This window comes from Doryrhamphus excisus, linkage group LG9 (genome assembly GCF_037039965.1).
Source record: "Doryrhamphus excisus strain RoL-2023G ecotype Guam linkage group LG9, RoL_Dexc_Guam_v1.1, whole genome shotgun sequence".
In the NCBI taxonomy this organism is placed as follows: Eukaryota; Metazoa; Chordata; class Actinopteri; order Syngnathiformes; family Syngnathidae; genus Doryrhamphus; species Doryrhamphus excisus.
The window spans coordinates 3,007,716-3,030,283 of NC_136365.1; the positions used below are offsets into that span (position 1 = coordinate 3,007,716).

General features: G+C 43.0%; 3 protein-coding genes across 6 annotated transcripts; 1 reads left to right on the top strand and 2 right to left on the bottom strand.

Annotated features, from left to right (window-relative positions):
- Positions 1–688: 688 nt before the first annotated feature.
- Positions 689–3,135, bottom strand: rln3b (relaxin 3b). 2 transcript variants are annotated; one of them, XM_058065247.2, is made up of 3 exons: positions 2,988–3,135; positions 1,123–1,243; positions 689–1,050 (listed from the first exon to the last, which is right to left on the bottom strand). In XM_058065247.2, the coding sequence occupies exons 1-3, from the start codon at positions 3,114–3,116 to the stop codon at positions 770–772; spliced, it is 531 nt and encodes a 176-aa protein (XP_057921230.2). In that variant the 5' UTR covers positions 3,117–3,135; the 3' UTR covers positions 689–769. The 2 variants fall into 2 exon arrangements, with proteins under 2 accessions (XP_057921230.2, XP_057921231.2); XM_058065248.2 differs by having other exon boundaries at positions 1,123–1,470; positions 2,988–3,118.
- On the top strand, positions 2,360–15,408 carry rfx1b (regulatory factor X, 1b (influences HLA class II expression)). 2 transcript variants are annotated; one of them, XM_058065237.2, is made up of 18 exons: positions 2,360–2,505; positions 3,608–3,986; positions 7,431–7,528; positions 8,214–8,303; positions 9,095–9,171; positions 9,251–9,533; positions 9,607–9,788; positions 10,164–10,283; positions 10,358–10,479; positions 11,976–12,094; positions 12,186–12,289; positions 12,361–12,512; positions 12,575–12,672; positions 12,738–12,887; positions 12,961–13,172; positions 13,263–13,416; positions 13,488–13,533; positions 13,607–15,408. In XM_058065237.2, exons 2-18 carry the CDS (start codon positions 3,635–3,637, stop codon positions 13,780–13,782), a joined length of 2,535 nt encoding a protein of 844 aa, XP_057921220.2. In that variant the 5' UTR covers positions 2,360–2,505; positions 3,608–3,634; the 3' UTR covers positions 13,783–15,408. The 2 variants fall into 2 exon arrangements, with proteins under 2 accessions (XP_057921220.2, XP_078649307.1); XM_078793181.1 differs by having other exon boundaries at positions 11,979–12,094.
- dcaf15 (DDB1 and CUL4 associated factor 15) lies at positions 15,387–21,534 on the bottom strand. 2 transcript variants are annotated; one of them, XM_058065243.2, is made up of 13 exons: positions 21,364–21,534; positions 20,837–20,934; positions 20,600–20,738; positions 19,505–19,611; positions 19,288–19,415; positions 19,062–19,223; positions 18,349–18,903; positions 18,178–18,260; positions 17,889–18,011; positions 16,482–16,558; positions 16,294–16,398; positions 16,104–16,219; positions 15,387–15,702 (listed from the first exon to the last, which is right to left on the bottom strand). In XM_058065243.2, exons 1-13 carry the CDS (start codon positions 21,457–21,459, stop codon positions 15,647–15,649), a joined length of 1,845 nt encoding a protein of 614 aa, XP_057921226.2. In that variant the 5' UTR covers positions 21,460–21,534; the 3' UTR covers positions 15,387–15,646. The 2 variants fall into 2 exon arrangements, with proteins under 2 accessions (XP_057921226.2, XP_057921223.2); XM_058065240.2 differs by having other exon boundaries at positions 18,178–18,269; positions 21,364–21,532.
- Positions 21,535–22,568: the final 1,034 nt, after the last annotated feature.

The following is a 22,568-nucleotide window of genomic DNA, read 5'->3' on the forward strand; positions in this document are numbered from 1 at the left end:
GTGGGGCACACCTTGGACTGGTTGCTAGCCAATCACAGGACACATATAGACACTCACATTCATACCTATGGACAATTTAGAACTAAATTAAGCTAAAATGTATATATTTTGAATGTATGGCGGTAGCCGTGACAAACTCAGCGTAAATAAACACTTCTTAAGGATCGACTTCTCAAGGGTATAAAATAGTATAAAAAATAGTAGTCATGTCAAAACGTTGTGTAGCTGCTGGATGTTTACAGTAGCCAAGTGATACTGTAAGTTTGTTTTCTTTTTCAAAAGAGGAACGTTAAAAAAAAAGAGATGGAAGCCCACCTTGAGTTCTGTTTTTTTTGTGTTTTTTTTCATTGTTCATTTCATGGATGGCTGTTTTAAAGGATCACCTTTATGAGAAGCATTTTGCTTGACTGCATTGTGAAAAAATGATGCTATTTTGCCAGCAAAACAACAGACGAGACACAGAACAGACTAGGTTATTTAGTATTCTAAACACAATTTTAACATAGCGACAAGGCTGCGAGGCATTGTACATGCTATATAAACATCTTTTTGAATGACTGAACAGACCAATGCTGAGAAATTGAAGAAACATAGAGAGGACAAAGAGTAGGAGTCTTTCTTATACCAATGACAAACATCTTTATTCAATATATCGAGTATATTAGTTGTGAAAACACAATTAGCGCATTTAGCACATTCACACATTTATTCACACAAAGTCTGACTTAGATGTAAAAAGAATAGAGCCCTGCACGAGAGAGGCCAATGTTTAGCACAGGGAGCTGATTTCATTTTTACTGCACCCCCATTTGCAGCAAGCACTGGACAGGCCCATCAGCACATCCCGCCCTTTTCTATCTGCACTTCTTAGAGCCTCTAGGACTTCCTCCGAGATTGGCGAGCGAGCCAAGCGGGTAAATCCCGTAGCCACGGATGCCACATCCATAGTCTGATCTTTCCACATGTTGGATTGTGCAGGATCCTGCTCACCGGCCAGTTGAGAGAAAGGATTTGCATTCCATTGGTCAAACTGGTCATCCCCAATAAGAGCTGATGAAAAGGCAATTTTAAGCACTTAGAATGAATCTTTTAAGCGATGATTTACTTTGCATGCAGCCTTACCTGAGTCTCCTATGCTTCTCTTCCAGCGAGAGCCCCCACAGGTAAAGATGACAGCACGTATGAACTCTCTTCCACACAGCTTCATCCCATAGAAAGAGGGATGAACTTCATTGGGCTGCACCTTGTCCACCAACGCCACAAAGACACAAAGAGTCAAGACGGCTGCCTTCCACATGGTGCTCAAAACAAACCTCCTGGAGATGTTTCAGAGTAATGGAAAGGGTTCAACAAACCCAACTGTTGTCTGTGGTGCAACTTGTGTTTCATTTCCGACATCTTATATATAGGTCTCGTTATCCCGGAGAAGCACCTCCTGCTTTTGTCATTCCCAGAGATAAGAGCTGAGACCTTTCGGGGGCAACAATACACATGCAAAAACAGAAAAGTTGTGACTGCGTAGCAAACGATGAAGTCGCAAGACTTTTCTGAAATCTTATCACTCATGACCTTTTATTTGGCCTTTTGGCTCCCAGTGTTTTTTTTTTGGTTGTATTTTGTTTGGTACACAACAATAATGCGTTCCCATTACGGTAATCGCCTCAATCGGAATTGCATGGATGAAGATGAGCTGCGTTGCTGTAGACTGGTAGTGGTTTTCTTTTGACTCCACACACATGCAGTGGTGAAAGGTTGTAAGAAAACTCCTGCACTACTGAAAATGTTGTTCAATTATACAATTGGCGATGGCATCTGGAAAATATACTAAAGTATCATATTAGAAAGGATGAGCACAAAAAGAAACATTACTTGCAGATGAATAGATGTGAAATTGGAGTGAATGAGAAGCACCAACTGCCATGTTTGACCTGTTGTTTTTACATCATGGCTATAAAGCGTGCTTGAATGTGATAAAAAGTACATGCAAATCAAACTGTTAAAACTAGATTTGAGAAATCTGGAAAGCTGAATAAGTTTTTTTTTCTGATTATGCAACTTATTCAGTGATGTTCTACAATGTGCTAAGATTCTCTGTGGGATGTGATTGGAATGTGACATAAAAAGAAATTAAATGAAATCACAGATGCCTCTTGAAGAGTTATATTCAGTCTCAGAGAGATTTCTGAGGCCAATTGGTGATTCCGCAGTTCAAGCTGGATGTGGTCATGAGACGCTTGTCCCCGGTGATAGTGACAGACAGGAAAGATCGACCAATCAGCGAAGAGTATTTTCAATGACGCGCGGACCTCCTCCGTAATGGTCCAATTAGCATGCAGTGATGGGCGGTGCTTCGACAAGAGTATAGCAACAGTTGCCCCGGTGAAGGCAAGGCGCCATAGTCACGGTAGTCCTGGCGACAAGAACCAAGCAACGGGACTCAACAACAACCCGAATCTAAGGGCAAAAACTGAGGACCAAAAAGGCCAATACCTGGAAAAATCAAAGGTGAACAATGAAATTGTGATTTTAAATGATTTTTCTGTTCCCCGAAGTTATCCGCGTATCGCTTTTGAGCACTCGTCTGTGTTACGTGAAAGTGGTTGAGCGTGTCGCTGATGAAAGTGGTTGCTAGCTTCTTGTGTGCGCAGGCGGTTGTTATGGCGATGTCAGATCTCTGATAGGAGCACAAGATGGCGGGTGCGTTCCGACGCTTGTGACTCCCCGTACTTTTCTCCACAGCGGTCGTCACAGTTGGCTGGCTTTTACACGTAACTTCGGACTCCACAAGTTTAAAGTCGTGTTCGGCGCTGTGGCGGAATATTTACCTACGAGCTAGCAGTGTTAGCAAGCCAACTGCTAGCTCGTCCGCATTAAGCTTTACTGGCTGACATGAGCTGCTAGCAGGGAAGCTACCACTCTCGTTAACTCCACTCACATTTCAAGCAGGCAGTGACACAAACAAACATCATATAACAGAGCCCACTTACATTGATTATGTGCTTACAAATGTGTATATTTAGGAGTGTCGCGTTTAACAGTTCTTGAAGCGACTTGGGAAAAGTTTTGAGCGTGACATTGAAGTCACTCCCCTGGACACGACGTGCTTGGGTGGTCATCTGTGCGTCGTGTTTACCGTGTGGGTTGCACACAGGAGTGGCTTATCTTCCAGTGGGATGGTCTAAAGTCCTGACTGGCACTGGGTCCAATAATAATTCGTGTGAATCAAGCCCCAATCGCACAGACTGATACGAATATAATAACCATTCCAACGCCTGTGTTCACGTATATCGTGTTCCTTTATATGTGAACGGTCCTGTTTACATGAATACGACTGGAAAACTTTATTTTCATTCCCATGGCTTGTGTGTTGCTTGGCGTTCTACTTTGTGTGCTGGACTCAAGCAGGAAACTCAAAAATATTGCTTTGCTGTTGAAAGAAAGACCCACTTCCTCCTCGTGTTACACACACACACACACACACACACACACACACACACACACACACACGAGGTTCATGTGGCAATAACACACAAATGAATGAATATGTTGCCAAGACATGTTTATAGCTATTCACAATTGAGAACAGTCACCCTCTTTTTATCTACAGAATTAGTGCCTGGAAGCATTGGTTGCCATGGCAACCTCTGGATACTCAGAAGACCTCCAGCCTCAGCAGACCAACGCAGTAACCATAGCAACACCGGCTGCCACCACACCCTCATCCGCCAAGACGGCAGCACACTTCCTGACGGGACTACCACTGACCTCTGGAAGCATTGCATCAGCCAACCAATCAGCCATGGGCTCCAAAACCGGACAGGATGCACTTTCTTCCCAAGCCCCACCCACCCAGGCTCAGAGCCAGAAGACAGCTGTTCTCGCTGCTCCCACACAGCACTACATAAACCCAGAGATCCAGCACACAGTGGCCCAAAAGAGTAATGGTCAGAGTACATCACCCCAGTACATCATTGTGACAGTTACAGGTGAGAGACTTGCATCTGACACACAGTTAAAAACAGACATTCTCATTGGCTAGCTCACACAATCATTAGGAGGGCGAGACATGACATGTCGGCAAGTTTCAGTTATTCCCACGAGAATGTCTCATCATGGCTGACTGACACTTTATGTTGGGGAAAGGGATTGATTGCTATGTGTGTAGAGTTTTAAAAAACAGTCTTAAAACTTCCTTCTCCTAGAAAGCCTCTCTGGTGTTTTTATTCTATAATAAGTAGATAGAATTTTTATAGTGCGTTTCTAGACATGCAAAGTGCTTACTACTGAGAACCAACCTGTTTTAGTCATTCACTCCACAGTCACGCATTGGTGTAATCAACATCTGTAGCACAGTTGCCTTAGGGCATACTGAAAGAATCATGGCTGCCAATTTGTGTCAACGTATCACCAAACATTCATTCAAATTTATACACAAGTGTGGGTGCCCGGAGGCAATGTGGATGAAGTGTCTAAATAGAAAGTGTTTGCTGTAATGGCGTCATCGTCTAATTTGCATACTTGTCCATGACTCATTTGCATGTAATTGGAATGGATGATGTCGCAGAGCGATAACGTTGTAAGAGACACAAAGTGAGTAAAACAAAAAAAAACAACAACAAAAGAACACGTATCTGCAAAGGAACTTTCTTATGCTGTTTTTGTAAATGTCACAAACAAGACGGAGCCGCCTGAGAGTGCCTTGAGTACCCAATGCTCATTGAAGGGCTGTCCATATAGAAACGTTTTCATGTCAAAACGGCAAAACTTTTTATTGTTTCAGCCTTTCATCCACATGGAAATGGTGTTCCGGGTGCTCTGAAACTGTATTTTCTTTTTAAAAGGCTTCAGGAAAGTCTGAAAAATACGTAGACAAGCAAACCGCTGCTTTCTGAAATTGATGACACACCGGCCCATCGCCATCACGTGAACAAAAATGACAAGCTGACAAAATGCCTGAAAATGTCGACTGGCATGACTCACCCCAGTCAACATGCTCCTGATCTTTTGTATTACTCGCAGGAGTAATTCCACTTTGTCGTCAGTCTACACGAGCCTTGCAGACAGCCGAACATGATGGACTTGAACACACCAGTTACATGCTATGTGTTATGTGCTGTGTTTTTGTTGGCTTGAACACACATCTATACCTTTGCCACTACCTTTGCAGTGAAATCCCAGGGGACATCTCACCCTTTTTATAGCCCCTCTGTTTTAGTCCCCCAAAGTCTCTTCACTGCATTTTTCGCTCGTTGGTTGACAGGTTGACAGATTTGAATGAATAGTGTATTACTTATGTAATATGTTTTAATTGTTTCCACCAAGGCTGAATTCCAATTTTTAGTTTTTGTCTATCTGTTAGTCTTATAGATACTGTGTGTGTTTTTGTTGGTGAGTGAGGAGGTGAGCAAGACAATACAATCTGATGGATATAGTTGCTAGGCTACATTGTACCAAATCTGATGGATCTAATGCAGCTTTTTTTTTTGCTTCTGCAGGAAAGGTGGTGTAATGATGTGGCCTATGAAATATCATCGATTCTAAGTTATTAACAAAAAAGTCTGTTTCCATGGTAACTACCGTGTGCCTACAGAGTAGTTTTGTGCAATGAGGTTCAAATGAATGTAGCCCGGTGCTCTTTAAGTGTGCATAGCCAACCCCAGAAAGAATCCTAAATGTCAAAGAAAGTAAAAAGGCTTTTTGAACATCTGCTCTTAACCAAAAGAGAATGGAGCCTTAGGCTTGTGTTTGCCTGGGTGTTTATTTTAGGTCTGTCTATTAGTAGATATTTTAGCCTGCTAGTATCAAGTAACACAGCTTACTCTCGCCTACAAGTCACAAGTGAGGGTAGGGGGCAGGGGTACCTTGTCTGTCTCCTAATGAGAAGGCCTAATAAATCATCTTGACATCTGTGCATATTAAAATGGAACATTTATTCGACATTACAGCGAATGCATGTAGTCGACTTGTTGCAGTAATTCACAGGAGAGGGTGTCATTTATGAATCTAATTACATTTCTAATAGGATACTAGGCTACTTAATATGGAATTTCTGACTTTAGTGTGGCCGTGCGCGGTGTCACGAGATGAGACGATTGGGCCTACGAGATGATGATTTGTCTTGTTTTTAAAACAGTGTTTTTTAATAGAAATGTATCTTTGTATCAAAAACATGCATGATAGGTTAATTGGCCATTCCAAATTGTTCATAGGTATGAATGTGAGTGTTTGTCTACATGTGCCCTGTAATTGGCTGGCGACTAGTCCAGGGTGTACCCCGCCTCTCGCCCAAAGACAGCCGGGATAGGCTCCAGCACGCCCCCGCGACCCGAGTGAGGATAAGCGGCGTAGAAAATAGAACCCCACTGCTACGTCATCTTATTCTCTACCAGACCAGGCGCATATAAGGTGTGTTAAGAAGCAGACTTACAATACCATATGTTGTGCAGACTTGGAAACAACAAGCTACAGTCAAGGACAGTCCCATTATAATGTGTTTATAGTCAAAAACAAAATGTATTTGTGGCAGGCCGGCACAAATAAATTAATTGAACCATAGATGCGAGAAGACATGCAATGTTATATTTTAATACAGCTTATCTTAGTGTGTTGGCCTCTGTCGTTGACAAGAATGGGTCCTCGAACATGGCCCCATGACCAGTGAAATCATATTTCATGACCTCTATACAGCACAGCTGTGTTTTCATTTCAGATTTATTGACAAGTTAGAAGCAGCCGAAGGTCTATCACACCTGTCAGCCATTCACTGAAGAGTAGTAGCAGAGAGAGTCCATTGGCAGATTCAGTCTCAGTCTTCACAGGGAAGTTAAGGTTTGTTCCACAAGTCACAAGTCAATGAGCGAGTGTAGTCAGGTGTCTTAAAGTGCGACATCTAGTGGTAACAATGGGTACACATTTGACAATTAAATCTGTAAAAGGAAATTAGCAATTAGTAAATTGTATTTAAATTGAGTGAGGTATTGCACAGTTAACTTTACGACTGGTTGAAGTTGACGTAGGAAAGTAGCCAGATAAAAAAATAATTAGTGTAAAAGGCTAGAAAGAAGTGAACTTGAGCCTTCCTTTCAAACAGCTTCTATTGAACTTTATCCAACACCCCTCGTGTTTTGTGCTCTTCTTGCATCTGATGTGGATGTTTACAAAATGGAGGGATTTCTCTCCATCTGGAGGGATTAACTGTCCAAAGCTGCCCTTCCGTACGTAAGATACTGTTTAAGGCCGAAAGGAGGGTATGCTCACTGTCACTTTCTCCTCAGCTGAACAAAACAATACATGTAGGATGTTCTGTAGTGGCTTTTATTTCAACTTGGAAGCCGTATCCAGTGAGTACTGATATTGTGCGTGCTTGACCTTTTAAGCTGAGATGCGCTCATTCATCTGATTCTTTTCTTTCCCTCTTGTTTGGCGGCCAGAGGGTTCTGCTCATTCCAATGACAGTCTGTCAGACTCCAGCTCGCCTGCCGCAGGTGTGCCTACGCAGGTGGTCCAGCCAGTGCAGACCACCCCACAAGTAAGACACTGTACTATCTCCGAGCAGGCTAATGATCTCTAAAGCTATGATTGTGTGTGCTGTGACAAGTACAGGTGGTCTGATGTTTCGTGTTACAGTGTTTCGTAGTTGTAATCATGCGGCCATAAAATAATTAAAAATACTTTTTTTGCTGTGAAAAGATTATGAGGATCTCCTTATTATGTGTATAAGAATATTTTTATTTTTATTTTTATTTTTATTTTTATTTTTATTTTTATTTTTATTTTTATTTTTATTTTTATTTTTATTTTTATTTTTATTTTTATTTTTATTTTTATTTTTATTTTTATTTTTATTTTTATTTTTATTTTTATTTTTCCAAAGAGGCAGTGCACCAAAGAAAAGGAAAGCCATCATCATGGAAATGAAAATGGTTATTATAAAAAGCTCAAAGAGAGAGGAAAAGCCCACCAATATTGACTGCTTGACTGCATTTATCTATAATGATGGCCGCATCATAATAGATAAATGCCTGTGGATATTCTCATTCATCCAACTGCTGACCCCCTTTATTACTCCTGTAATTAACCCTTTTATTACTGTATTTTATATGTCCTTCATGTTTTTTGTGTATCTGTGTACCTGTATGTGACTTGGATAAATCAAGTTGGGAAACAGTGCTCCCAAGTAAACTCTAAGGTGACGTGTCTGTATGCACCAACAGAGGTCAGTGTTGCAGGCGGTGTCACAGGCTGGCAAGAGGATCCAGCCAACACCCATCAACAACCTACAGACGACACATATCAACCAGGAGGTAAACACAAACACATCTTATGACGGTTATTCCTTCACCATTATTATTCTCTTTTAATTATTTATTATTATTTATTATTCTTTAGATATTGTAAGGCTAAGCCATTGGTCTACTGTTATTTCCTGCTCATGTCATGAGAACTGAACTTTGGCAGTATAGGTATGTAGTCTTAATGATCTGTCTAACAGGTTCCTGAAAGACAACCACCCAGTTGTCGGCAGCAAGGTCCTTTCTGTCTCACTTTATTGTTTGTTGACCTTCCTGCGCGGCGGATACTTCACCTTTTGTTTACCGTTTGTATTTAATGATTAATTCATCACTCATCAACTCGACACTCTTTCATTTTTAATGCATGACTCTCCTCTACGTATGAGGTGTGTTATGGTCGCCATATTACGCTGTTATATTGCACACATGCTCCGAGCAGCTGGAGGTGAGGAGAACCAGAGTATTGAGCCGTGGCCACCACAGTGCACTGGACACCATTATTCATGTTGATGGTGATTAATGATAACAGTGATTAAGATTGCAGAAAAGTCTAGTGTTTTGTTGTGATATATATTAAATAACTAGCATGGTTAATAATGCCTAGTACACTTGAACGTCTATATTCCATTTATTATTCATAGTAGCAATGCCATAGTTCACAGTCTGACAGTTTTCCCCCAAACAAGAAATTTCATCAAGTTTAACCTCATGACACCCCTAATGTATGCCACACTAAATATGATCAGGTTTCACCCCAAACGCTTCATTGTTGTGAAAGGAGTAAATTTGGACTTGTTGTGAAGGTGGAGCAGGTGTACTCGGGCCAGGTTCAGTATGTGGACGGAGGAAGCGCCGACACAGCTTTCAACACATCTGCTCTGTGAGTATGAACACAGTTTGCACCATCCTAACTTGTACTGCAGCCTCCCCATCGCCATTCTTCGCATCTCTCCGCGCAGTCGGTCGGCTACCTACTCCTTTTCCGACTCGCCCCTCTACTCTCAGACCCCTCCCACATCCTCCTCTAACTTCTACGAGGCCACGTCCAGCTCGGAGTCCGACATCAGTGGATCTGTGACCTCGCAGACGGTCTCTGTTGGAGCAGCAGGGGCTACGAGCGGGGGAACTTCTGCGGGAGGAGCCGGCTATGTCATTCAGGGGGCTTATGTGTTAGGAGGAGGGACAGGAACAGGAGGGGGGCAGAGTTACTCCAGTCCAAATTCACGTGCCCCACCAGCCACTGTGAGTACTGCAGTTAAATGTCAATGTTGCCAATGGCGGGACAATGCATAACCATGATATGCATTCACTTTAGGTGCAGTGGCTGTGCGACAACTACGAGGGGGCAGAGGGGGTGAGTCTACCTCGCTGCACCCTCTACTACCACTATCTGCTGCACTGCCAGGAACAGAAGCTAGAGCCAGTCAATGCTGCGTCCTTTGGCAAACTCATCAGGTCCGTCTTCATGGGCCTTCGCACTCGAAGGCTCGGGACCCGGTATGTTTAATATTATTATTAATGATTTATTCATTACTAATACTTCACTTTAACACCACCTTGTAACCCTTGCTTGCAATATACTAAGTTCTATGTGAAGTATTTCTATAATGCCTCATATTAACTCACTAGCAAGAACTCAGTATATAGACTGGTCATATATCTCATCTTGTTTCATATTATCTACATACTGTATTGTATATAACTCTGGGAAAAACTGTTGATTTTGTTAATACTTGGGTTGTTTATATTGTTTATTTTTCTGTATTGTGTATTTTGTACTGCTTAACTGATTCTGTTCTCTTGCTGCTGTGCAATGCAAATTTCCCCACTGAGGGACGAATAAAGGCATATCTTATCTTATCTTATCTTCAGCGGGAACTCGAAGTACCACTACTACGGTCTCAGGATCAAATCGGGTTCCCCTCTGCTCAGACTGATGGACGAACAGCAGCACATGGCAATGCGACAGCAGCCTTTCTCGCAGAAAAACAGGTATCCACGTGTGGCGTAGCACATTTAGACAGACTCTCACCAATAATGCATTCTCTCGATACTCTGTCCAATAGGATCAAGCCAGTTCAGAAAACACAGGGCATCACCAATGGGACATCGGGGGGTGTGGGCCAGCAGCAGGCAGCAGCGGTTTGCGATATTTCTGCCCAGGTGCAACAGTACCAACAGTTCTTGGGTGAGGCTTTGGAGCGTTCGTTTAAAGCGGTGCTTCTCAATTAGGTTCTGTCATATATCATTTAATTTATTAAAATATAGTAGTTAATTATTTATCTTATCTGCTTTTACCATATCAACCCTCGCGGACCCTGCGGTCCTCCGGCACTGGCCTTTTAACTACACCAAAACCCAGAACGAAATCCACGATGAGGCAGCATTTAGCCACTATGGCCCCCACCTGTGGAACAGCCTGCCGGAGAGCCTCAGGACTGCAGAGACTGTTGATATTAAAAAAAAAAAAGATTGAAGACACACCTTTTTAATCAGGCTTTTAACTCATATTTTTTAACTTTTCTCATGTTTTTATCTTTTTAGTCCTATTTTATGCTCTTAGTCTTCAGCTTTTAACTCCAGTGTTATGTTTTTATCTTTTTAGTCCTATTTTATGCTCTTAGTCTTCAGCTTTTAACTCCAGTGTTTTGTTTTTATCTTTTTAGTCTTATATTATGCTCTTAATCTTCAACTTTTAACTCCAGTGTTATGTTTTTATGTTTTTAGTCCTATTTTATGCTCTTAATCTTCAGCTTTTAACTCCAGTGTTTTGTTTTTATCTTTTTAGTCCTATTTTATGCTCTTGGTCTTCAGCTTTTAACTCCAGTGTTTTGTTTTTATCTTTTCAGTCCTATTTTATGCTTAGTCTTCAGCTTTTAACTCCAGTGTTTTGTTTTTATCTTTTTAGTCCTATTTTATGCTCTTAGTCTTCAGCTTTTAACTCCAGTGTTATGTTTTTATCTTTTTAGTCCTATTTTATGCTTAGTCTTCAGCTTTTAACTCCAGTGTTTTGTTTTTATCTTTTTAGTCCTATTTTATGCTCTTAGTCTTCAGCTTTTAACTCCAGTGTTATGTTTTTATCTTTTTAGTCCTATTTTATGCTCTTAGTCTTCAGCTTTTAACTCCAGTGTTATGTTTTTATCTTTTTAGTCCTATTTTATGCTCTTGGTCTTCAGCTTTTAACTCCAGTGTTATGTTTTTATCTTTTTAGTCCTATTTTATGCTCTTAATCTTCAGCTTTTAACTCCAGTGTTATGTTTTTATCTTTTTAGTCCTATTTTATGCTCTTAGTCTTCAGCTTTTAACTCCAGTGTTTCCTCAGGGGGGGTCCTCCACACTGGGGGCTGTGTCGGGTCTGCTGAGGGCGTGCCATCCTTGGGTACTTCGACCCGGCCGGCTGGGGGTTCCTCCCTTTTAATGTGGGGGTCCGCCTGTCTGTCGGAGTCGGGGGGCCCGGGTGCTGGTCCTCCTCAGTGCCATGCCATGTCTCCCTACTGTGTGTGATTGTGTGTGTGTGTGTGTGTGTGTGTCGAGTACGGAGGGTGGGAAGGAAGGGTTTTCTTTTGTTTCTTTGTTTATTCCTTTTAATTGTGGTAATTGTTTTTAATTCTGTAAAGCACTTTGTGTTGCATGTCTTTGCAGGAAAAGTGTTATACAAATAAAGTTGATTTGATTTGATTTTAGAAGCATCGCGACCGCTGCCTGATTTTGTTGACATACATCTGCAAGAGCGCAGCTTGCCTGATGGGATCCTCCCCGAACACCTCAAGGCCTTCCAGGCGCTCTACAGAGAACACTGTGAGGTAAGGCACTAGGTAGCCATGTTCTTGTGATGTCATCCCAACTTCCTGTTGTCAAGCCATGACTTTACGACTATTTTTTTTATCCTCACAGGCCATTCTGGATGTGATGGTTAACCTTCAGTTCACGCTGGTGGAGACACTATGGAAATCCTTCTGGAGGTTCAGCCAAGGTGGTGACCCAGAATCCCTCAACTTGTGAGTGTCAAAACGTGAAGTCCGCTAGCTTCTGCTGCTACGGTCGTGTAAAAAAACATCTTCTCTTTTAGGCACAATGAGTCCGAGAAACGTCTCCCTAAGTCATGCTTGGTGCTGCTGTGTAAGTTTGAGCCTGTGCTGCACTGGACGAGAGAGTGTGACAACCTGCTCTATCAGACACTAGTGGAGATCCTCATCCCTGATGTTCTCCGACCCATCCCCAGTAAGTGTGGGAAGAAATGCAAAACGCCACAAAAAATTAAAAATATTAATGTTTTTTTTTAGGTGCTTTAACTCAGGCAATCCGTAATTTTGCTAAGAGTCTGGAGAGCTGGCTGTCAGGCGCCATGATGAACATCCCAGAAGAGATGGTCCGCATCAAGGTATGTTTGTGGACCAGCGTGGACTGTACATGAACTTTCTTCATCCTGGTCTTTTTCCCCTCCAGGTGGTGTGTGTGAGTTCCTTCTCCCAAACGCTGCGTCGCTACACCAGCCTCAACCACCTGGCCCAGGCCGCCCGTGCCGTCCTCCAGAACTCCGCCCAAATCAACCAGATGCTCTCCGACCTCAACCGCGTTGACTTCACCAATGTTCAGGTTTGAAAGCATTACTTGTCAGGAATCAGACGACGGCAAAGTAACACCGTTGCACCGTGTGTATCCACCTCAGGAACAAGCATCGTGGGTGTGTCAGTGTGAAGAACGTATCGTCCAACGACTGGAACAGGACTTTAAAATGACACTGCAACAGCAGAACTCCTTGGAGCAGTGGGCCTCCTGGCTGGATGGCGTCGTCTCTCAGGTCCTCAAACCTTACGAGGCCAACCCGGTCGCTCTCCCGAAGGCTGCTAAAGTCTTCCTGCTCAACTGGTCTTTTTACAGGTGAAGCACCGGCCAAGACATTTGTTCCGTGCGTGTTCCATGTTAGAGGGTGATCAGCTGTTTTTTTTTTTTTTTGTTTTTTTTTACCAGCTCCATGGTCATTCGAGACCTGACCTTGCGCAGTGCCGCCAGTTTCGGATCCTTCCACCTGATCCGCTTGCTGTACGACGAGTACATGTACTACCTGATCGAGCACAGAGTGGCTCAGGCTAAAGGAGAGACTCCGATTGCAGTCATGGGAGAAGTGAGTGTCTGCAGATCAACGGCGTGAACATCTCGTCTTAACGTGTACGTCTTTCTTCTCGTGTGCCGCAGTTTGCCAGCACCATCAAGAGCCGATCCACTCCTGACCTGGAGAAAGGTAACATGATCAGGAACCTCGGTGCTAGTTTTCGAAAATACCACTCATGCTTCAATGCCCGTTTCTCCATCAGACGAGGAAGACGACGACGACGATGAGGACAGCGAGGAGGAAACCGGAGATCTGGTGCTGCAGTCCAACTCTCTGAGCATCCTGGAGGAGAAGGAGCTCTTGGAACCGCCTGCCAAGCAGCCCAGGACGACTTTAAACCTGCATAGTCTGACAGACACGCACAACACGCCGCCTTAAAAGGAATTCAAACACACATATTTTTGCGTTGACATCATCAAGTCATCCCATTTTGCATCCCGCTGTCCTGTGTGGTCTTCTGAATTTTTTCCAAAAAAAGTTTGGTGTTGAAAGTGTTTTTGTCGAGTGTGAGTGTCCTTTTATGCCAATGATTCTGTATTCTTTGCTTATTTTGTTGCCATTCTGTTTCTCTTCCTTCAATCATGTACAATCCCTGTGCCTTCCCAGAGCATTCGATGGCCAGCCCCGCCCTAATTTGACATATTTACTTGCTCTATAGTATCGACATATATTCATATATTCAGTCCCCCCCCCCCCCGCCTTAACCACTGACCTGATGTGGAGAAATTGCTGTCATAAAATATCACTCACATTGCCTTTTTAAAGCAATGTCTATGCAGGGGTGTTTCACAAATCATAGATTTTGTGTGGGCACATTGATGGGCAGCTGGTTGTGGATGCCATATTTTATCGAAGTCATGTATGTTTTTTTTTTTATTAAATTTGGCCAACTAACTCGATACGCTGTGCCTTTTGAGATTCCTAGCCTGAAGAAGCTTGTATTCTATATATTCTGTATTGTTGGATAAATAAATGGGGGTTCTGTGAAGTACCGGTAGTCTGTGTCGTCATGAAATTTTGTAGCTATTAAAAAGAAAATTGTCAGGCCTTCTTGTGATTGGTGATTGATATGCCACCTTTGCCATGTCATTTTTGTTCATCCATTCTTTCCGTCACCAACTCACCTCACACACCCTGTATCACAAAATCAAGGCAACTTGAATGAAGCACTTACTACACTGTATCCATGGTTACCTGTGTACCAGCTTCAGCTATGGAGTTTTTTGTCTGTGCTAGTTTATTTTCTATCCTTTTGTGTCATATCCAAATTGTATGTAATGTTGAACCGTAACTGCCTTAGGATACATGTGGTTATTTTACCGACTATCCTGAGTACTGAGCTCTATGATGGACCAGGCGTGGAGATGTGTGACCATTTAAAAGCAGACCCTTTACAAAGAGCACAGACAATGTAAAAGTTCTATCAGGAATTGTGTATGAGGCTTTCGCCAAATTATTACCCGAGGCCACATGATAAAAAAAAAAAAGCTAAGTGTGCTTGTTGTGTGGTTCTATCTTGGAGCTTATGCTGCTGTACCTTTAACAAGAGATCCTCTTGGTGTCCGTCCCTCTCTTAAGACCTTTGTACAATCTGTGATCTTTGTAGCTTTAATTCTCATTGTTAAAGGATGTGATTGCTTTCTCTAATGTGTATATTGTCTTGCTTTTGGCAACTGAATCTGAAGATAGTCACATTTTGTCCGCCCCCCCCAACCAAAAGTTAACATTCACAACAAATATTGTTCATGTTTTATTATGGCAAAAATATCTCACGAGTTTTCCTTCCTTCCTTGCCATTAACACAGAGTGTGACATCAACTAAACAAGTTCACGTTCGTATTTTGAGAAATACTGCAATTTTATGTCGACAGTGGGGGCCTGTCTGGTTCCACCACGAGTCGCTCCCAAGCAGCATTGAACCCAATCCGACAGGTGCAGTGACCACATATGCTCAATAGTAGACACAAAACATTTCATGTAAATTCTTATGTATATATATATATATATATATATATATAAAAAAAGAATCCTAGTAATAATCTTGGTTCAGTCCAACTTGTGCTTTTTGTACTTACAACAAAGTAAACAACATTACTCGGATACAAATAATGAAATGTGTCAAATGAAAATATGTACAAAAGTTCTACCGCTTCCAGTTCAGTTTGGATGAGCGTACACGTCATCGCAGTGCAGTTCAGCCCATTTTATTTCAGGATGGAGCACATCCCTTTTTCTGATGTTATCACAAAACAATCCAAGTGCATCTGTCGCTATCAGCCAACACCTGAAGTGATGAACCTAAACGGGAGAGAGAAGGAAGGATTCAAATCATCTGGCACAAAAAATGGTGAGAGGGTGCGTAAATACGGTGAAATAATACAATGGGGCCCGGCACGGCGGTCTAGTGGTTAGTACACAGACCTCACAGCTAGGAGACCAGGGTTCAATTCCACCCTCGGCCATCTCTGTGTGGAGTTTGCATGTTCTCCCCGTGCATGTGAGTGTGAATGGTTGTTTGTCTATATGTGCCCTGTGATTGGCTGGCGACCAGTCCAGGGCGTACCCCGGATATTCTGTGCGGTCAGAAGGCCTCCTTAAAAACCTCCAATCGTGAGGAAGAGAAGCCAAAATGCTAAATATCAGTATTCGTATGGACACCAAATCCACTCACTTTAAATATGTGCACGTGTTCAGCTCACCTTTGTGTAGCCCTTCGTTGGTCATTCTGTTGATGTAGCGAGAGCCGCTCTCGGGCACCAGCCACTTCATGAGCGTGTTGACACAGGACTTCCTGTAAGAACTCCACACACGGCCGCTGGACAGCAACAAGACGGGACGCTGGACTTAGACTTAACAAAAGTGCGCACAAAGTTGCGCCGGTCATCTTACCTGGTCTGACCTTTGACCTCTGTTAGGCCACCGACTCCCACCGTGCAACAGACGCCCGTGTTGAGGTCCCAGCTGACCTGCAGGTTGGAATGGTAGGTGCTGGGCCTTCGAGAAAAAAAATAATAATAATAAAGACTCATTACAAAAAAAAATGTCATCTGAAAGAAGAGGCAAGGTGTTAGCGATACCTGCAAGGATCTGAAGGGGAGAGGGCAAGTAGCAGCAGGCCGATGCTGATCATGACAACGTTGGTCTCTGGACACACCTCGTAAGAAGAAGAGGAAATTAACTGCCGCTTCAAATGTTTACGTCTAAGACAGGGGTCTCAAACACGCGGCCCCGAAGGACACTAGTTTGAGGCCCCCGCCTTGATATGAAAGTTTAATGTTGATATGGATGCTGTATGGTATCATGTACCCAGAAAAAATTATTACGTTTGATTAATGTTCATGTTAAAGGTTAAATAACTTAATAGTTATCCTCCCTGTCAGTGTGGAAGTGGTAAGTTTTTGGCTTTTTAAGTTTAAAGGAAATAACTTGGAGGCTACCGTTTAGGTCGCTAGCTCTCTAGTTTGCGAGTTAGCATGTGTCTCAAGACCCTGCAGTTGCGCAATATGTTGTAAATAAAAAGAGTATAAATGTGACTATAGTCGTGTTTTGTCATGTCTACATGGCTCTAATAATGCTTTGTTCATTTTAATCTGAAAAAATAAAAAAGTTTTTATTATTTGCCATTTTATTATTATTATTATTATATTTATTTATTACTGATTGATTTTCTTTATTCTTGATTTGTTTATTTATTTTTCATCTTATTTTGTGTGGAAAAATAAAAATTAAGATATTTGAGAACAGTGGAATGTTTCATCAGAGCTTTTATTGTAGAAAATCGGAACCAAAGCAAAGTTTATTCATTTTTCTGTTTTTAATAAATGCGTTTTTTTTTTTTTTTTTTGAAAAACCTGATGTGGCCCAGCCTCACCCAGACCCTAGCTCCAGTGGCCCCCAGGTAAATTGAGTTTGAGACCCCTGGTCTAAGACGTCTAAAACGAGGCATGCACATGGCAATGTATGGACACTGGACAATTATTGGACTTCATTATCATTTATGATGCGATTAATTCCATCCATCCATTTTCCTCCGCTTATCCGGGTCCGGGTCACAGGGGCAGCAGTCTTAGTAGGGAAGCCTAGACTTCCCGGTCCCCGGCCACCTCCTCCAGTTCCACCGGGAGGACACTAAGGCGTTCCCAGGCCAGCTGTGAGACATAATCCCTCCAGCGTGTCCTAGGTCTGCCTTTTCCCGGCTGGGCATGCCCGGAACACCTCACACCGGGGAGGCGTCCGGGAGGCATCCGGACTAGATGACCGAGCCACCTCAACTGACTTGATGTGAAGGAGACGCGGCTCTACTCTGAGCCCCTCACCCTCTCTCTTAGGGTGAGTCCAGCTACCCAATGGAGGAAACTCATTTCTGCCGCCTGTATCCGCCATCTCATTCTTTCAGTCATGACCATTAATTATACCAACTTTTTTTTTTCCAATCAAGAACTCTTCTCCCATTTTAACCTCCCGAGAACACCCCTTTTCCTTACCTCTAATATGACCACATCGTAGTCACTGAAAGAGCAGAACTGTGGAGCCCAGGCAGCATCCCTCCTGATCACCTCATTGATAAGATACTCAAAGTCCAGTGTCAGCTGCTCCACACACACACTCTGTGAAAGAAAACACACATTTATATTCATATAAGATGGATCAAACATGAAACTTCAGGACTTCTTATAGTTAAGTCGCAGGCCAGTGTGTTTGTAAGCGTACTTCCAAATGCAGTACATGTGAAGCAACAAAAAGGTGATACTTCTGTGTGTGTACCTACAGTACCTGTCCGTTGTGTGGCTTGTTGACCAGCTGCAGGCTCTGTCCTTTAAGATCCGTCACGGTGAAAGGCAGCTGTACTTTATCATCTTCATAGCCTAAAAAAAAAATAACGGCCTGATTTAATACGACGACCCGACAAAAAGGTGTTCAACAACGTGTTCCAACGTAAGTCACCTGCTGCCGCTCCTGTCGTCTGCTCTACGGAGCAGGGCCGTTGGTGACAATAGTGCAGACGGGAGTAGTTGACGTACCCCGGCTCACCGGGCTCTACCTCCTGAGATGTGGATGGGGTTTGAGGGGATGACGGTGACGACGACGACGACGCAGGAGACATCACTTGTTCAGATGAATGTGTCAAACTACGGCCAGATGTTTGCGGCGAAGTAGTCCGTGTTTCTTCCCGTGTCCTCTTTCCGTGATCCTGTTCCTCGTGCTGTGCGCTACTCTGCGCCTCTGCAGGTTTCTGCGCGCTCTCTTTGTCACCGACACCGGCTGCTCCCTGGGCGCGTCGAAAGAGGTCTGCTGCAAACTCTCTGGCTCTCAACGCCGCTTGCGACTGGCTTGGGGACGAGGAGAGCGGCGTCGACCTGCTCGGTTGTGGTCGGATGTCAGGAGATCCCTGAGGCAGCGAAGAGGCTGCGGGTGAGGTAGTGGACGGGCAAGACGACGGTTGATGTGACAAAGGTGCTCTCTTTGTGTAGAGGATCTGGGAAAAGTCCCCCTGCTTCCCTGAAACAAAGCCACAAAACATGGTCTGATACATCTTCTTCTCAACTTGCAGAAATACTGTATCTATATCAACGATGGAGGTAAACTGGTATTTAATTTACGCCATGACTGATGAAAGAAATGTCCGAAAAATGAGTAGATGGCTGCACGAATGCTACCTTGGCAGAGAGAGATGGCACAAGCCACCAGAGAGTAGCTTGTATTCAACAGGATGACCTGGTCCTTTTTCAGCTGGAAGGCAGGCTGGAAAGTGGGAAAGGGGTACACCACCTGGTACCTGCTGTTGAGGACGTAGCCGTGTTGCAGACACTTGCCACTCCCTGCAGGGACACGCGAGACGGGTAAGAGGAGAAGCGCTGGGAGATGTCGTCATCATTTGTTTACCGTTGCGTATGGAAAGACTGGTGGGGGCTTTGGAGCAGTCAGGGCAAGGCTTCGGAGACGGCATTGAGACGATGGTGATGTAGATGTCTCTGTAGTTTTCAGCGCTCATCAGGTTCATCAGGAGAGAGCTGACAGGCAGCGCCACATGAACGTTTAATCTTCACATTTAAATAATAATAGTAGATCGCTGCCCCGATTGATGAAAATCATTTCTTACTTGAAGCCAAAGATGACAATTTTAGATTGATCATTCGGCCACCCACACACGGTGAGGTATAGGTCATTGTAGATTTCCTCACCTGCAAAAAGTCGCACATATTGGACCTGGAGAGGAAAAAAAAAACATTAGCGAGAAGACAGCATCAGTTGAAATTAATTCCTCAGATGTGCGAATGCTTGTTGTACAGGCCATCACTCAATGTTGTTTGCATGTCAGCTGTCAATCAAGCCATCGGAATGAAACTTAAAATGTAAAACAATCAACATTGGCAAACTGATTAATCTCCACATTTATAGCAGCAATATTGAAACAAAGTTGATAAATCGATAAATCATGGCTTGTGACTTGTTATTAATAGCTGATCAATGTGTATCAATGTGAATGTGACTGATTGATTGTCTATATGTGCCCTCGGACAAGTCCTGGGTGTTCAATTCCACCCTCGGCCATCTCTGTGTGGAGTTTGCATGTTCTCCCCGTGCATGCGTGGGTTTTCCTCCGGGTACTCCGGTTTCCTCCCACATTCCAAAAACATGCTAGGTTAATTGCCGACTCCAAATTGTCCATAGGTATGAATGTGAGTGTGAATGGTTGTTTGTCTATATGTGCCCTGTGATTGGCTGGTGACCAGTCCAGGGTGCACCCCGCCTCTTGCCCAAAGACAGCTGGGATAGGCTCCAGCACCCCCGCGACCCTCGTGAGGAAAAAGCGGTAGAAAATGAATTAATGTTTTTGATACGGCTGCACAGTGACTGAGCGGTTAGCGGGCAAGCCACACAGCTGGGAGACCCAAGTTCAATTCCACCCTCGGCCATCTCTGTGTGGAGTTTGACAGCTGGGATTTCGCCCGATGACAGCTGGGATAGGCTCCAGCACGCCCGCGACCCTCGTGTAATTAATTTTAAAAAACAATAGTTGAATGAATGTTGTCAATATTGATTATCAACCAGCAAAATATGATATAGTGACAGGCCTATTATATATTTTTTTTCCACAATACTTGCCCTCACAGTGTACGGCAAGAAAAATTCTGGCTGGTCATATGTACAACAAAAAGACGAAGCAAAATCCAAGTCTCATACACTGTTGTACCTGTTTGAGTCTACTGTGCAGATTGAACTCCCACCAATACAGATAGTAGGTGTAGAAAGAGAAATCATCATCCTCTCCCCAGTCCCGGGTGTAGGACAGAACGTAGCGGCCGCACTTGGTGAATCCGAGAAAGATGTGCCTGGAACAGACAAAGGAACGCACCACTGTAACAAAACTACATCTTGGATTTATTTGTTTTCTGTTATTAAGAGCAACCAGTAAGGCCACTCAAATTACCCTGCTCTCAGAAACTCCTCGCTGACAATGTTCTTTAATGGGACACACACTCGAGGTGGGAGATTTCTGAAACGATGCTGAGACAAGTGACCTGTAATCTGCAGAATGACAATATTGTTAGGCAGTAAACGTAACGTTGAAACCATATGCATAACAGTGTTTGTAATAGCCATGTTGAGGACCGATGGCAATGGCCGTGAGCTAACTACATAAATAACTTCACTTCAGAGTCATGTATAAAATCTATTTACTGTCTCGCTATCAATTACCACGTTTATCAGCAAACACAACGAATAGCCACAATATGGCTACATGCAGCACATAATAGTAAACAACGGGAGAGGTTTATCAGCTTTTCTCGCTCAATTGTCTTCGGTTAATTAGCGTTATCTACCAGCTAGCCATCAAGCTAGGTAGCAGCTAGAAGTTAGCCTTGGACGCTACTGAAAGCAAGGAGGCTTAATTCAAATGAGCTTTGTAGTACTGCAAAACAAGTATAATGGTAATTATAATCGTGAGCTGCTTACCTTCCCTCGCACAAGAAGCTTTACGATATGGTCTTTATGTCTTCTTTGAGGTTTGTGTTTGCTATCGTTCTTTTCTGATTTCGAGCTGGGCGCCATCACTGACTGAACTGATGTCCAAGGACAATAGACTAATATAGGACTGCCGGTTTTACATGTACTTCCGTAGTATGCCCTGCTCTGGTTTGGCCGCCATTCAGACATACTGCTCAGCAATGCGTTAATTGCTCTAATAAACGATCTAAAAGACTATATTTGTCATTTTTTTCAGGTTCCCCAAGAACAAAGACAGGTGTGTGTGATAAAAATGTTGTAGGTTTATAACACTGGGTGTTATAAATAACACATCTACAATTATTGACATCTACATGTAGGTTGTATTTCTGCAGTCCAATAGATTTGTATATACACACGTCTACATACAAATTCATTGTTCCGTAAATAATCAAGTTGAGGAAAGTATACGCACTGCGTATAACTATTTTATACTCGGCCCAGAGCTAGCTAGTCAATAGCTTATACACTGTTGTGAAATTAGCCCGCGCACGTCTCTTGCTTACCAACATGGCTGAAAATTCTGCGCCATAGTGTACTACATTCAGTTCCATTCATTTACGACTAATATGCATGTCTGCTCAAGTCTGGTGTCCTTGCTGTTGTCGCCTTGAGTTCATGCCTCATCTGATTGGTCCGCTGATGAACGATACTGATGAGGCGGGACAAACGCAGGGAAGTCAGTTGAAAAATTGACGTTTTGAAGGGCTTCAACTGCTTGAAAGAAAGTTGTTCTTTATTTTGTCAGGCAATAGTAATGACGGAATTTGTAAAGAGAGTGCAGCAACATAGCAACAACTACAACTTACATAACACCAAACACTAATATTTACAAGTATTTACAAAGCAGCCTGACTGGGCCCGCTAACAGGATTCCAGCATATACATAAATGTCAAATTGTTTTTTTCAAAACTTTTCAATTCAAACCCAAAGTCTTTACTCATACACCGTGTAAAACAAGCATTTATGGCAAAAGTAAAGCGCATGTTATTTAAGTGTTGCAGTTGAGATTTCAGTGGCCTGCTGGTATAAAATATACCAAAATGTGTTATTTCATTTTAATACGCAAATTTGTTAGTAAATAACCTTTGCTTGTCATGTCACGCTCTTGGTACCCCTTTCAGAATGACCCATATATGAATTTGTTCTCGCC